General features: G+C 41.4%; 1 protein-coding gene across 2 annotated transcripts in view; it reads right to left on the minus strand.

Annotated features, from left to right (window-relative positions):
• Nucleotides 1–16,246, minus strand: part of LOC306823146 (low-density lipoprotein receptor-related protein 1-like) — a 93,090-nt gene that overhangs the window by 35,414 nt on the left and 41,430 nt on the right. For both annotated transcript variants that reach the window (XM_079342522.1, XM_079342523.1), the window contains exons 7-24: nucleotides 15,979–16,141; nucleotides 14,545–14,767; nucleotides 12,559–12,748; nucleotides 12,320–12,463; nucleotides 9,974–10,210; nucleotides 9,304–9,484; nucleotides 8,158–8,380; nucleotides 7,393–7,582; nucleotides 7,135–7,260; nucleotides 5,926–6,066; nucleotides 5,406–5,531; nucleotides 5,192–5,308; nucleotides 4,992–5,072; nucleotides 3,915–4,082; nucleotides 2,284–2,466; nucleotides 1,997–2,194; nucleotides 1,593–1,838; nucleotides 206–403 (exon numbers count right to left, since the gene is read on the minus strand). In XM_079342522.1, the coding sequence (XP_079198648.1) occupies nucleotides 206–403; nucleotides 1,593–1,838; nucleotides 1,997–2,194; nucleotides 2,284–2,466; nucleotides 3,915–4,082; nucleotides 4,992–5,072; nucleotides 5,192–5,308; nucleotides 5,406–5,531; nucleotides 5,926–6,066; nucleotides 7,135–7,260; nucleotides 7,393–7,582; nucleotides 8,158–8,380; nucleotides 9,304–9,484; nucleotides 9,974–10,210; nucleotides 12,320–12,463; nucleotides 12,559–12,748; nucleotides 14,545–14,767; nucleotides 15,979–16,141 (3,135 nt within the window). The remainder of the gene's footprint in view (nucleotides 1–205; nucleotides 404–1,592; nucleotides 1,839–1,996; nucleotides 2,195–2,283; nucleotides 2,467–3,914; nucleotides 4,083–4,991; nucleotides 5,073–5,191; nucleotides 5,309–5,405; nucleotides 5,532–5,925; nucleotides 6,067–7,134; nucleotides 7,261–7,392; nucleotides 7,583–8,157; nucleotides 8,381–9,303; nucleotides 9,485–9,973; nucleotides 10,211–12,319; nucleotides 12,464–12,558; nucleotides 12,749–14,544; nucleotides 14,768–15,978; nucleotides 16,142–16,246) is intronic.

Consider the following 16,246-nt stretch of genomic DNA (forward strand, 5'->3'; position numbering starts at 1 on the left):
TGAGCAGAACATTTAAAGCAAGTCTTACAATCTAAATGTCTCCCTTTACTTCATGTGATGGTTCTGCATGAATTTGTAAATGCAAATACCGTGACGAGAACGGATGTCAACGTTACCTCAGTGAGAAGACTGTGCCATGTGGTCAGTGGAAACCTCAGTGTCTGTCATATTATCCAAAAGAACTGATTGTGTTTAAACTGCTCACCTCCATTCTCAGACAGCTTCCCGCGATATATCTTGTCCTCCACCACGTCCGTCCAGTAGAGGGCGCTCTCACTGAGATGGAAGTCAAGAGCGATGGTGTTTCTCAATCCTGGTACCAAAACACTGAATTCTCCTTTATTCAGATCAATGCGTCGGATCTCGTGGCGGTTGGAGAAAATGATGAAGGGTTTGAAGGGATCTGGGGGTTTAAACCGGAGAGATCAGTGGCCAGGTGGTAAAGAGTTAAACTTCTTGGCTTAGTGGCCGTTGATTATAACTGAAAATACTGCAGAGCAGCTTCGCTTCATGGCGTAGAAACCCTCACATCCACGCTTCACTGCGGACCAGTGAGAGAGGAGCTGTGCTCAAAGCGGCTCTAATCCCCAGTAATTAAAAGACAGTGTAAATAAGACAGGAGTTATCACTAGCGAACAGGCAGCCAGACAGGCAGCAGGGTGAATGACGGGGTGTTGGTGGCTGCTCTTAAAGACCTGGCAGGGCAGCACACAATCTTTATTTCACGTTTCCTATTGGCTAGTAGCTGCAACTATGAACAATATCATTCTAAGATTCTTTTTATAATTTGGTTTTCTTCTCTAAATAATGTGTTCACATGTAATATAAGTATACGGTACAACTGTATTGTAAAATGTGTATTACATGTAAAAACATACATTCTTTAAAAATTTAGATTAAAAGAAAAATTATGAAGGGAGAGAAGGGGTGAGATTAAACAAGTTTATACTTCTTCTAAGGTGAAGATTACATGTATATACAAAGTATTTGAGAGCTCGTTTTGTATGATCTCATTCATTGTTTTTCCATATTTTGCTTTCTTCTCTCTTTTCTTTTTATTTTGCATGTTGGAAATAAAATCAACAAAACTAAGATTAAATGTGTCTGAGCTGTTTTCCTTTATCTTCTACTTTGCCCCCAGATGACTCAAATGCTGCTCATATCTGATCATTAGGTTGTTGTTTTTTTTATTTCTTTATAAAATAATAACAGCCATAAAACATTTCCCAGGTCTTTTAATGTTTCCTTTGTGGACCTCTTCCCTCCATCTTATTCCGGTTTGAGAGGTATTCAAGCTTCTCTGTTTTTGTCTGCAGTGCTCTGTCTATTGTCCAAATGAGTATCGCATTTTGGCAGAGTGAGCCTTCTCCAACCACACAGTTTCCTGCATGGGCGGTCTTCTCCTCTGCTTGAACCCCACACTACACTTCTGGATTCTGCAGACTTGAACTCTGACAAAGCCCAGACCGCAGCCACTTCTATAGCTTCCTCCCTTACCGTAGCATTAGAATCAATCAAGCGTTCTAATTCCTCACTGAACCTCCATTTTCATCCATTCGCCACTTTGCTGCTGTTTTTTCTCTTTTCCTTACCAGTGCTCTTGCAGTTCTCCATGTCAGGCTCCAGCTCCCAGCCCTCGTAACAGGAACACTTCACACTGAACTTGTCTTGCTCACAGCGCTGACTGCACTTCAGGTGTTTGGCGCAGAAGCTCTGGATATGACAGGTCTTGTTGTCGGCCCCTAACTCCATGCCCAGTGGACAGGAACAGATCACCCCCTCGCCAGGGGCCACAGTGCAGTTATGGCTGCAGTCACCATTGTCGAGTGAGCACAGGTCTGTAAAAGAGAGAAAAGTAAAGAAACTCTGACACGAGTGCTATATACAAAGAACTGTTATGTCTCCACTGAGGACATGGTTTTTAGATGCAGAGTTTTGCTTGCTGTTTTTGGCATTCCCTGTCCTAAAACCCAGCCTGTTCTCTGTTGTCTCTTACCGCAGAGTTTCTCATCAGAGCCATCTGCGCAGTCATCAGTGCCATCACAAAGTTTCTCTGCAGGCAGGCAGATGGTGGAGTCGTTGGCACACACATGGTGGGATAGTTTACAGACCAGCGCCTCACAGTTGTCCTCATCCGAGTTGTCCTCACAGTCACTGTCGCCGTCGCACACCCAGGCTTTGCTGATACAGCGAGCTGTGGACAGACAGCAGCAGTTACTTCGAGAACAATTCATCAAGCTGAGTCGAAGTGAACTGCATCGACTTGGAGTGTGGTATCCTCACCAGAGTCCCTGCAGCCAAACTTCACAGCTGGATCGCACATGTGTGTGACGCCCTCGCAGTTCTTCTCATCGCTCAGGTCCATGCAGTCGGTGTCCCCGTCACAGCGCCAGCGCAGAGGGATGCACAGGCCGTCCATTCGACACTGAAACTCATCTGTGTGACAACCTCCAGGCGGACGGGTGGCTGTGGAGAGAAATATGTCATCAGACTCAGGACACAGGAGATCTTCTTTAGATTACCTGCTTCACTCACATCACGACACACAGCGCGTGCCACATCATCATACACTAAACTAATGAGTTATCTATTAGAAACACGGATGGCGAAAAAGTGTTAGCCACAGGAAAGGGATAGAGATTCAAGTATGCAGTCATTGTTTGAGTCATAAACACAGCTGTGAATGACTCATTTTGTTACTCCTTCAATGTTGTTGTTGTTTTAATGTTAACCACAGATAAATGAATCATCAGATTGTAAGAAGGTTTTAAAAATCTCTCTGAAAGACAACAGTTATTATATCACGTAAATGAAATGTATTATGTGCTAGTAGTTTTCTTGTACCCATAATAGTGGTTTGTGCCAGTGTGACTAATAGCAACCAGAGAGCTCTAAAGTCTACTGACTTCATGCTGAAATCCCTCAGCATGTTTGTAGTGCACGGTGCACTTCAGGGAACACATGACAGAGCAGAGCACAGATGCAACCATCCGATGAGATAATAACACCCACCTGTCACAGATGTATTCAATCAATAAGGCAGATACAAAGAGGTACAGGGTTCCCCGTTTGTTTCTTTTTGTCAGTAAGGGCTTTTAACATCAGCTTTAGTTGTTATACTGTCTATGTGACTATTGACTCAGGTATGACGTGGTGGTTAATTCACTCTTACCAGGTATAGTGTTTAAATAGTTAATGGATATGTAAGCCTTGATGGTCTATTTGATCAAAGTGAAAACATGTCGTTTCCCTGCAGGTTTCTGTGTGAATGTAACAAATTCAGACTATCCAGCTCAATATGAGAGCAAGAATGGTCTTAATGAAGCTGCACAGTGACTTTGTAGTTGTATGACGATGTGCTGTCCCTTTTTGTAAGAGAAGTTTACCAACAGTTGAACATCCTTAAATATTAATTCAGACACTGTTTCCCGTACACTGAACTGGAGCTGAGAACCTTTGAAACACCAGTGTGAAAAAAAAGATCTCTGAGGGGAATACATTCTGCTAGACTTCAGACCATCAGAAAGAGCCACCAAAAGGAACATTTATTTATTTTATGTTTTTACTGGTTTGCATATCTTTACTTGAAATATTTAAAGAAATACCACTTTGAAATACAAAGTACAACTCACAGCTCAAAATTCAGCAATTAAAACCGTAGATGTTGGATGAAGCAGTGTGTATTTCATTGTTGCTATGTAGGCTAAGAGTTTCAAGGAGAATACATTAGTGGATAATAATGTAAGGACCATAAGAATGTATTATTGTTTCCAAAACACCTGATCGTGATTTTTAGGTTGTATTGGAGCCATTCCAGTTACATCTTTCTTATATACTTTTTTTTTGCTGCAGTGAAATTATTTAACAGTCAATTAATGTAGGGCACCTCGCCTCATCCTCGGGCTAACACTCACCCTGATTGGTGCAGTTAGCATGGGTCTCGTCGCTGTAGTCCCCGCAGTCATTATCTCCGTCACAGGTCCAGTAATCGGGGATGCAGCGGCCGCTGTTACACTTGAACTGAGCGCTTGAGCACGAGTGACTACAGCCTGCCTCATCGCTGTTGTCCCCACAGTCATTATCTGAAAAAACAAGCAGTCAGACAACACTCACTCTCTCACATTACGAGGCGCCCGCTGCCTCAAAGGAAACATGTGAATATAAATATACAAACAGCATAACACAGAGACGGTGAAAACAATGGAATACAAATGGAACAGAATATGAGAGGGTAAATAATGGCAGAAACTGCATAGATCACACCATGCACCATGAGGGAATGTACCGAGCGCTGATACATTGAGCTTTGGCAGCAGAGCATCATGAGCACTTCACGCTCATACTAATGTTAAAGAAAACTTAAAGTATCACTTCTGCACTTTTTAAAGAAGTTAATGTCATATTCATTGGAGAGAGAAAAATCTATCCTGCTGTTTAACTTGATTGTTTACACTTTCAGTTTCCCTGTGAATTCGGCTGCTCTAATAAAGCGCTTACATTTCATCACATTTAAATAAGCCTCACACCTCTCCTGCAGAAGCCTACAGTTCATCAATGGCAGCAGTTTTTGGCCTCAGCTTGTGGCCGTGTTCGATTAGCAGAGAAGCAGCCCTAACAGTTTATTAAGCCGGCCTAACTGGACGCTCCTAGAGCTCGGCTAGCATCACGGCTGTTTTTGGTGCATGTTGATCTATGCACTAACCGGTCAGGTTCGGACAATTCAACTCATCAGAGCCGTCCCCACAATCCTTTTCTGTAAGACATAACCAATGGAAGACAGCAGAGTGGGCAAACACGGGACAACAAAACCAAACAACATAGAACAACAGAAGACAGGCAAGAAAGTAAAAAACACACAACAAGGTGGCAAAAAGTAAAGTGTATGAATAACATGCAGAGCAAACTGTGAGAAAAGGCAGGGTGTCGCCACCTTAACAGGAACACACAGACAGAGAGAGAGAGAGAGGACAGGAGAAAGAGCAGACACTAACCATTATCACAACGCCAGTTTATGTTGATGCAGCGGCCGTTGTTGCAGGTGAACTGGGTGAGGGGGAAACATGTGGGGTAGGCTGTGGACAAAACAAGAGTTTCAACATGTTGCTCACTTCATAGCAAAATAGCATCTAAGAGGACTAGAAATCCTCCAAAACCTGAGACTGAACCAGACTACAAGGATAAGAGGACCAACCGCATGATGCAGGTTCATCCGAGCGATCGCCGCAGTCATCATCCAGGTCACACGTCCAGGAGATAGGGATGCAACGCCCACTCGCGCATGAGTACTGATTAGGAGGGCAGGTACGAGCTAAAAGGACAACACAGAGGGGATCATAAGGGGAAAAAAAGAAAAGGAGTAAAAAGCCCACTGAGGTTTCAGTATGGGGACGCGTTTGTCTGTCTACCTGAGCAGGTGGTGTTTGATTCGTCCTCGTCATTCCCACAGTCGTTGTCCCCGTCACACAGCCAGCGCAGAGGGATGCAGCGGTTGTTCTTGCACTTGAACCTGTCTGTGGGGCAGGTGTGCTGGTCTGGAGAGAAGAGAGGAGGCATTGAAGAGTGTTGGGGAGAGGAAACGCAGCATATTTAATGTGAGAAAGTGGAGGGATGTGAGGCGCAAATGAGTGAAAGATAAGAGTTATTCTATTTCATTTTCAATTTTTCTTCCTGGACCGGTTTTTAATATGTCTGAGAGAGGAGGTTGTCTGCTCCACAACCACAGACAGACACACAAAGAGCTTTCCCAGATTTCATGTGCTCACACACACACAAAATTAGATGGCTTAAACACACTCACTAGATTTCAGCTCCCTCATTTCATTCTGGCATGGCCAGACTGTCAAATTCAGCTTCTCTGGGATCATGTGACTCAGTACCAACAAGAGGAGAGCTGTTTTGAAGAACTGATACACGAGATGAACTCACGGCACAGCTCAGGAGCCTCGTCGCTGTTGTCCAGACAGTCGTTGTCTCCGTCGCACTTCCAGCGCTCCTGGATGCAGCGGTTGTTCTTGCAAGCAAACTCCCCGGGTTGGCACTGCGGAGGGGGAACGTAGGACGGGTTGGCTGTGGAAGAAAGAAGTTGAGGGGCAAAAAAAAAAAAAAAGAGTTGAAAGAAATGTGAAAGAGAGTACAAAATCCTGCAAAATTCAAAACCAAACTTGTGGAGAAGAGCAATTGGAAGATTAAAAACAAAAAAAAAGCCTGTTGGTTGAAACCAGCTCTCTCTCAACAAAAAAAACAAAAAACTGACGCTTAGAAAACTAACACTTGAAAATAAGTTCACACCTTCAAGGGGGGACAGAACAACAGATAAAGATTGCGCAATATAGGGTCTAATCATTTTCATTGAGACTTTGATGAATTTGTCACTTGTTTTGTGTATTTTTATTTTTATTTTTTAGAAAAAGAATTATTGAGGCCATTTTCCTTTTGGTTCTTGTTTACAGGGATGTAATTTATGGTCGTGCAGCCAGCACCACTTTAAAGCCTGCAGATGCAGTTTATCACTCTGCAGTTATTTAGGATGGTCTGCTTTTAGTTACTATGCACCAAACACCTTTGCTTCAGAAACAAGATCAACATTGAGACAATTCAAAAATGTTTATTTCTGATTTGATTGATTTTAGCTGTTTTTGCTTTTAACATTTTACATTTTCACTAATACTTAATTCAGTCCTCTATTTTTTATATTCATACATTGAATTTTTGTCTTTTTTTTTAAACTGACTGCACTGTTTTATTTCTTGTTTCATTATTTGCTGCATCTTGTTAGGATTTAAATAAATAAATCATGATCATGATAAGTGTATAATCTGAACACAATCAAAGCTTTAAAAATGACCTACTTACTGCGGGGGATTTTATTGGGCTGAATTACATAATGCAGCTGCTTTTGTTATTTTGCCCACCTCTACGTGTTCATTATTTTTTTGTCAAACACTTCCAACAAAAACCCATAGTCACACAGCCTGACTCATCCTCTCCAACATACCACAAATAAAAGCTTGATGTGGAGAAAATTAAGTGCAATGAGAAACAACCTTTTAGTCACACACACACACACACACACACACACACACACAAACACACACACACACACACACACACACACACACACACACACACACACACCTTTGCAGCTGGTGTTATCTGCTGGGTCGAGTATTTGGTCTTCTGCACAGGCACACTGCCGGCCGCCCGGGATGGCCAGACACAGACTGCTGCAGCCGCCGTTATACACACGGCACGCATTAGAGCCTGTAAATGAAGAAACATCAGCGGATATATTAGGGTTAATACACACACAAATTGGTTTCTTTAAAGCCTCATGCACTGTATTTATAGAGTCCTAATTTTCATTTGGAGGGACAGAACAATAATCCCTTGTACCTTGCTGCTGTTGGGGGTCATACATGCGGATTTCAAAGATGGGCGGCCTCTCATTGCGCAGCAAAGTGGTGATGCCAGTGGTGGTGTCCAACTTGTAAATGCTGCCACTGCGATACTCGTTCCAGAACAAGAAGTGTTTATAGTGGCAGAGACCGAAGGCGTGGTTCAGCTCCTGACCTTCGTACACAGTCTGGTGGTGTGGGACAAGCAGCAAAATGGTCAAATATTCTTCCAAAACAGACAGCTGCACTCTGTGCTCAGTGTGACAAACAAACATGTTCATACAAATAATAATGGAACAAAGAAGAAGTGTGATGTTTTCTGTTTTCTCCTTTTGACATTTCAATCAACTATTCTAACATTCTAAAAAGACAGGTTTGATAAGAAAAATTAAAAAAAAGCTCCTGGATCTCTCTGGAAACAAAAGACATTCTCCAGTATGCACAATAAGTACACAATGATTTTATTTATTAAGCATAAACTTCTAAATTCCAGACACTGAATTAAACTGCCTATAAAACAAGCACACAGATCCTTTAAAACAACAAACTCCCCAGGAATGAGTAGTATTTAAAAACAGCTTAAGCCCACACTCTTCAGCCTGAAGGACCACACACAGTCCTCCACTGCTTTAAAATACATTCTTTATGAGATCCCTCAGCAAATGCCAGAGCCCGTCAAAATAATCCCCTGCCTCTATTCCCGTGCACCACTCTGCCTGTTTACTGCATGAAATAATCCTGGTGATGGCAAGCGAGTGCTGACCTTGCGTTCTGAGCTGTTGAGGTAGACCATCTCGATGCGGTCGTAGTAGGCATCCACCCAGTAGAGGACCCCCTGTGGGATGTCCAGACTCAGACCATTGGGCCACAGCACTGTCTTACTAGTCAGGAAAACGTTTCTGTTGGAACCGTCCATCCAAGCCCGCTCGATTTTGCCCCTTTTGCTCTCCTTCGGGTCCTCCTCCCAGTCTGTCCAGTACATCCACCTGAAGACACACAAAAGGGTGGACTGTAATCTTGACTGATGTGGTAGAAAAAAAATGGAATATATATTCAGTCATTTTAAAGAACCTCTGGGCATTAACAGAAGCAATTGCATATTGGTGAATCTCTAGCTACCCTAAAGTGCATAACGCATAGTCATAGTCATCAGAGCATCTCGGTAGCTCCACGGTGTTTCTCAGCTGATCACCCACAGGCAAACCAGGAACTTAAAATACCTGTCAATCTTCTCCACTGATCTCAGCCTGTGAGACTCAGCTGTCAAGGAATATTCTGCCAAACTAGACACAATCCCCCATACTGGAAGATGACTGGCATTAGCATTAACATTTCATATTCCCTATTCTGTTCTTTTCTGCAGGTTTCCCCTCCTCCTCCTCTCTTCTCCCTGAGCCTGACTGATTACAGGCATTAGTGAAGGCGAGTGCCTTTCCCCTGGGAAGTGTGTGGACACACATCACCCTGTCACTAGCAATCCAAGTGTGTGTGTGTGTGTGTGTGCCTATGAGAGTGTTTATTTTTTTATGAGAGAGAGAGAGAGAGTAAGGTCAGATCGATAATACTTATCCATAAAAAGCAAGATTAGGAGCTGTTTGAAATAAGAGATATGTCTTTGTTTTAAAAGCTTTGTAGGAAATCTATCATTTAACACAGAACATTATCCATATGCTTTAATACATATTGGTGATAAGTTTAATGTACAGCCACATCACATTTTTAAAAGTCTCAGTGATCACAATTTACGACTGAAGAGATCAAACACATCTGGAATTATTTGAACGGCTGCCTAAATCTCTTCCCGGCAGAACAGCTCTTCCTCTTCATCCTTTTCAGTGACCTTTATATACTATCTGTGGACTAAAAACATCTGACTCCATCATTCCCCGAACCTCTTTCTCCTCCTTACCCGTTGACAGGATCCACTACGATGGCTCGAGGGTGAGTCATTTTCCCCTCGATGAGGGTTTTGCGAGTCTGTGAAGCCTTTTCCAGCCGAGCCACACTGATGGTTTTCTTAGGCCCATCATCTGTCCAGTACAAGTTGTCAGCCATCCAGTCCACAGCTATGCCCTCGACTGTATGGATGCCTGTCAAACAAACATAATGTTTTTTTAGGACACACACTGAAGCAATACTGACTGCAAAATCTCTAAAACCTCATCCTTTTCATTTCCTACAGTAGCATACAGTACACTAAAAAGAAGTACACAGCATGTATTGTTGAAAGATCAGGAAGAGCTATGCAATTTTGTTTATTTCTTTTATTAGCGTTTAATATATTTATCATTCTTATATTTGGATTTTATTACCATTTAATATATTGATCATTTAACCTTCATAGCATATAATCATAATTGCTTTGAATAGCATTTACATTTACATTTATCATACGTGCATTCGTTAAGTGCCTTTGCACCTGTGAGGGTTGATTATCACAAAATGTTAACCTGTTAATAAATATCATATGGTTTCTGAAAGTGACTGCACACAAATCAAATATACAACTGCTCTCATATTGTACTTTTCTAATCCAGAAATTGTTCCATCATTTTTGTTAAGCTAATTATGCATCTTACCTTCCTTCACAATCGTATCTCTCTCCGTTCCATCAATCTTCTGTCGTCCAATGATGTAGCTGGTGGCGTCGGCAAAGTAAATGAACTCGCTCTCTGAATGAAAGTCCAGAGCTCGGGGGTTCATCAGATTCTCGATTGGAATCATGTATTCGTCAGGCACCTTGGCGTTCAAATCCATGCCCCTGATGACCCCTGGCCGACCTTTACCATACACCAGGAAGAGTTCATGTTCGGGTTCTGCAGAAAAAAATAATCAATCAGAGAAACAAAAAGACTGTAGGGTAGACCTGGATTTATGCACAGACTAAAACAGAAACATTTGACACTAACTTATTTCACCTGCCTATAGCCTGCTCTGCACTGATTTCTGTTGACAAAGAATAAAAAAACTAACTGCTGACTCGTGATTTCCTCTTTTCCAAATAATGTGCATTGATTAAACAAGCAAATAACATGCAAGAACAGCAAAATGCCTAAATGAAAATTAAGTGATTTTCAATCATGGCAGAGAGAGATTAGCAGGAGGAGAGGGCTGTCTATAGTAGAATCAATTGTATTTTTCTCAAGGACAGTTTATTCTCAGCAGGCAGATCGATGTGATTTCAGTATTGGTTGATTGATAGAATATGAAAACACCTCTCAGAACAAGCTGAATCAGCCTGACACCTTTATGTGGAGGTCAGTTCAGAGGTAGAGAGTTGGACCTCGTTCTCTGCTCTTCTTTTTTGTGCACAGCTTTCTTCCAGCCTCAAGCCCAAGGGAGAACCACCTCCCTGATCCAACCTTGGCTGCCCTTGTCTTTAGGTCAGTAGAGCTGAATCACTGCAGCCCCTGACTTAATACTTACAGATAGGGTGGAAGCACGCACAGATCAGCTCTGGATGTGCTGAGTCTACAATACAGTGCAGCAGCCCCCTTCTTTATCAGATATTCATCCAAAGTCCTTTAGATGAGCTTCCAGGCAACATATGTGGTAATATGAATTTATTTGAAACGTGTTTTACTTGAAAACATTAAAATACCAAAGTAGATTTTGCATCATTTTATTTAATCACAATTAAACTGTCTCAACAATGTATCTCAAATTAAGTTAGCTATTCTTAACCATCATCATTAACACAACTTTTAGCTAACCACAAAGTATTAAACCATTGACGTATACTGCTACTTTGCAGAACTATGACAAGCTAAAGTAGCCTTCAGCTACATGTTTTTTATTTTGTTAATTTATACATTAGAAAATAAGGAACTTAAAATTTTGTTTTTGTGTGTTGTTTTTCTTTTTGTTTAAACCTATCTAAACCACAATATAATTATTTGAAGCTAACCGATCCAATAGCTAGCTCACCAGATGTCACCAGTGGTCTTCACAAGGGTCTTTGCATACCTTGTGTAAAGTAAATTAAAGACAAAATTAAAAAGAAGGCAGACATGAAACTAGTTTAACATAAAGATAAGTGTTTAGCTTTTTGTAACTTTAGCTAGTTGCCTATTTTAACTATTTGCTCATTTAACCTAAAGGTTACATCACCCGTTTTAGTTTAAGTGGAATTAAACCATGTAGGCTATTCATAACGTTGTGTGTTTTATCAAACCACACATGTACATAGTTTTACCTTACTCTTAGGTCTGAGACTGGGTTCATTCTGCATCTTTTGAAAAATACTTTCAGGAAAAAAGGCCAACCAAAACACTACCTTTATAACAACTGTCAAGCTAGTCATTACTTTGGTTAGCTAGTAATCTGTTTTACAAATTCAGCCACATGGAGTTACTTTTAATCAGATTTGTTTCATCCATTAGCGTTCGCTTACTTGCATGTTATTAATCAGTCACACAATTGGCATTAGCGCCACCAATATATTTACAAATGTCTGCACTTTCACCCTCTGGATATACTTCTGAAAGCTAAACGATGAGACAACGGCTAGGGACAGCTTCGTTTTAAATTTTTAAATTGTCAGGGTTAGGTATAATTATCTAGTTATCTAGTCTAGTTATGCAATGTTTCAATAAGGTGCCAGTTTCTAAGTGATTTCAAAAATGTCAATAAAAAAATAAGCCTCAATATGTTTCATCACAGTTAACTCATAACTTTTTTTGTGCACCTACCTACTAATTGATATTGGTCTATATTTATATTCTAACAATTCTTGAGCTTTTCATTCCCCGAAACTTTCTATATTTCCTTCAGGAAACTGCAGCCGTACCCTCAGAGGCACATTTCGGCTACCTGAATAAATGTTACCAGTGATGTGTGAAAGAGTATTGCGACAGCTATCTCACAGTAACAACTGAAATCTCTTTGTAGTCATCATTATTTCATTTCACTGTAGTCCTACTCACTTTTGCAGGACTTGCCATCACTGCCCAGGCTGAATCCAGAGCGACAGCGGCAGGTTCGGGTTTTGTGGCCGTTTCCCAGCAGACAGATGTCCGAGCAACCTCCAGCCTTCCCATTCTGGTCCACCTCACATGCATGGCTACGTACTGCACACCACAGAGATGGGAAATTAAGACCAAAGAACCAGAAGCATCAATACAATTTTTACAAGTGCTTAAAATGAAAAAATGCTTGAGTCTACCTGGTGGCTGGCGTCTCTGGTGGTAGACATGCAGTGCTCCTCCTTTGTCTACCCTGGTCACCACTTGGTAGTCTGTGCTGTTGAAGCGGTTAACTCTGATCACGCTGGTTTTCGGCTGCATGTTAGCGTTGTCTGAGTTGGTGGCGTACAGATAGTTTTCAAACACAGTCAGCCCGTAAAGGTGCTCGATCTTGAAGTCGGGAAAATGCAAAGTGAGAAGATAATGACGTTAATGGAGACTCGGGGATAAATAAAGTTTCCTGATTGATTGATTGATTGACTGTAACAGAGCAGTAATGGTATTTGAAATAATGTTTTTTACTAGGTAAGCAACATGTGTTGTGGAAAAAAAACAGTTTTTCACCCACTTTTCCCTCTGGACCTTTTAATCTTGTACAAAGCAGCAACGCCTGATACTATGCTCTATTATTGGACCATGATGGATAAAAATCTGTGATGTTTTCTCCGGTGAGTCCATCCTTTTTCTTATATGGAAACCTTTGTCCATTACTGCCATTATACCATGGCAACTTACCACAAAATATAATTTATCCTCCATGTTTGAAAATAAATCACTTTTTCCCCAGTTAGTTACATTTTACAAGTGACATTAAAATAGTAATCTAGCATGAAGCTGTATCATTCGTTGCCATGGTTTTCTGTTCATTTAAAAACGTGCTGTGTTGTGGTGCATTGTTAACCGTTTACCAGAAGTCTTTTAGAGGGGTTGTTTTACGTCTCTCTGGCAGCTCTCTGACTTTGGTCCTTATATATATTATTTGCTTATGGTACACAATAGTGTTATACGGTGTCGTAAACGGTGACTGCGAGGAACCAGAATAGCTTCCTCTTCTTAAAAAAAATCACTGACAAACTAGCCCTCTATCTCACAAAATGAGGAAGAAAAGCAGGGCTAGGACTTTGAGATCTGACCAAAGATAGTCGGTGACTCAGTGTCCCATGAGACAATGTCTGCAGCAGCAGAAAACCTGAGGTGTCATTGTGGGAGGCTGCAAGGAGCTCGCTGGACCAAAGAGAGACATACACAGGGACACGCACAGTCAGTTAGATAAAAATGTTACTATCATAGGCTGAAGAGCAAATCTCTGCTGAGGTGATAGTCTCTATGAAGACCTGCTGAGCTATCAGACTGTCAAAAAGGGGGGGGGGGCAGATGAGTCCTAGAGATTAGGTTGTGCTCCATGTACAAGTGAGTGAGTCTAGATCGTGGCTCCTTTCCTGTATGTCATTCCCTCTATTCTTGGTGTTCTGATCTAACCACTGTTCTTTCTAATAAAGTGAACACGGCAAAAATAATTCTAAAAACAATAAGCAAAAAAAAAAAAAGACAACGCCATAGTTGAGGTACTAGTTCAGATCAGTTGGTAGCTAGAGTCCTGTAAGCATTGGTCGTATGTTCAACTTTTTAAAGTTTCACCTTAAAAAGAGAGTATGTCAGGCCTCGTAAAAGATATACACTCTTAATAAAACCACCCACACTAAGCCCCATCAATAACAACCTTCCTTTTAACCTTCACTTGAAGGATCAGCAACTTCTAATGTCCTATAACAGGTGCTAACACACACACAGAGAGCAAGAGAAGTGGTTTTGTTTGTCTATTTTCCCTCAGGCTCGGTGAGTAAATGAAGCCATTACTTCTTTACAAATCACAGTTAAAGCCATGGCAACACGTTTAAGACCCTCTGCGCTTCACCGGCACTGCAACATTTATACAACAGCTTCAGTATTAGACAGAATTAATCAGCCACTCGAACAAAAAGGCGAATGTCCACCATCTTTTCTCTGCTCATTAATCAGTGTGTAAGAAGACACCAGGGGAGCAGGCAGGAGAAGCATCAGGTGTGCTATAAATGTAAATGGAGCAATAAACTTTGTAGTTTTTCAAACATTTTTAAGGATTCACAAGACAGCAGATTTAAGAGAGATGATGTGATGCTAATGTCGTAAACAGTAGCTGTTCTCACCAGCAGGCCTTGGATGATGGTGTGTCGGTTCTTGCCCTCATAGTCCACAACCTCGATGTAGTCCAGATACGCATCAGCCCAGTACACCAGCCTGCTGACCAGGTCCAGCGTGATGCCATGTGGAAACACAATCTTACTGTCCACTAGCTTGGTTCTGTTCTGGCCGTCCATGTCGCAGCGCTCTACCTTCGGGATCTGACCGTAGTCTGTGAAGAAAACCTTCCTGTGGACAACAAAGAATCAGACCTGATCAGGACAGATGGGCAGATTCAAGTGGAAAAAAAGTTACATATTTTTTGCTGATTTAGCTTTTTTATGATTGATTGATCAGCTTATCTCTCCACATGGCGCACAATAACAGTTAGGATTTTCACTTGGTCAAAAGTAGAGAGGTAGGAGACATATCTGATGGTAGATAGGCAGGAGTTATGGTTTAAATCCAGTTTGGGAATAATGCTGAGGATTGGCTGAGAATACCTAGTTATTTTGAGGCTCTGGAGTGAATCTGTGCACATTTGTAGTTTTCAGTCAAGGAATATTTTGAAGGAAAACATTTACACTGGAAACCAGATTTACCAAGTTGCATTACGAAAAGGCAAAATCGTTATTTTCCTAAGTTTAACACTGCTGCTTAAACAAAAACATAATTACATTTATCAAATATCTCGGGGGTTTCCTGTCTTAACTAAACCTTAAAAAAACAGCAATGCAAGTCATTTCGAAACCAGTAACCAGCCAACAAAGAAAGGGTTGGATTTTTTTTTTGGGTGAGATTTCCTCCTGGGTTTGTTTTTTTTTTTACAACAGAAAAAATGTGAGATGTTTTGACTTGTGGTCATTGATCCTTTTGCACAACAAATGACTTTACTGTCAAATGTTGTTACTGCTGTTTTTCTCCCCCTCGAATGACCCTGTAGACCTAACAAAAGATAACAGCTCCTGGGAATCCACCTAACCTTGTTAATGGGAGAATCAACTACAGCCAAGGATATGTACAGGAACGCATGCAGCTCCAAGCAACCTACACACATGCACACATGTTCTCCTTTTCATGTACTTATTTTGTTTTCCCTCTCAGACACTCACCAAGGTTATACAAACACAGTGATAAAGGCTGGTGCTAAACGACAGAGCTGTTACAAAATCATGCTTTTTTGTTTTTTTCAAACTAAAATCTCCGGTCAGCATTCCACAGAGAAACACAACATCTGTATTCAATTACTCCAATGTCAAAGACTCCAGTTAGCCCCTCCCCTTTTCAACTTGTTTAAAAAATGTGGTAGAAATGACAGATTACAAAACATGACTCTTATGTAACTGTTAGTTTATGTGGTTTAATTAGTGGAAATCTTGTTGGAAGTATGTGCACTTTGAAAACTAGCACATATTTAGTATCTTTAGTATCCTTTGTTATGCATTGTTTTTTAAACTGACCCCATGGTGGGGTCCAGGGCGATGCCTTTGGGGTTGTACAGCTCCTGGTCCAGAAGGGTGACACATGTCTGCCCGTCCTTGTCACACACGAAGATCCTGTCGTCCACGTCATCGACAAAGTAGAAGTTTCCGGTAAGCCAGTCAATGGCCATCTGTTCCACATCTGGAGAGAGAAGAGGGCGGACCCAAAGTGAGAGGAGAGGAGAGGAGAGGAGAGGGGAAGACATGGACACAGGAGATGCAGGAAGAAGGTATACCATTTCAGTGC

The sequence above is a fragment of the Symphodus melops genome, assembly GCF_947650265.1.
Source record: "Symphodus melops genome assembly, chromosome: 4".
Lineage (NCBI taxonomy): Eukaryota > Metazoa > Chordata > Actinopteri > Labriformes > Labridae > Symphodus > Symphodus melops.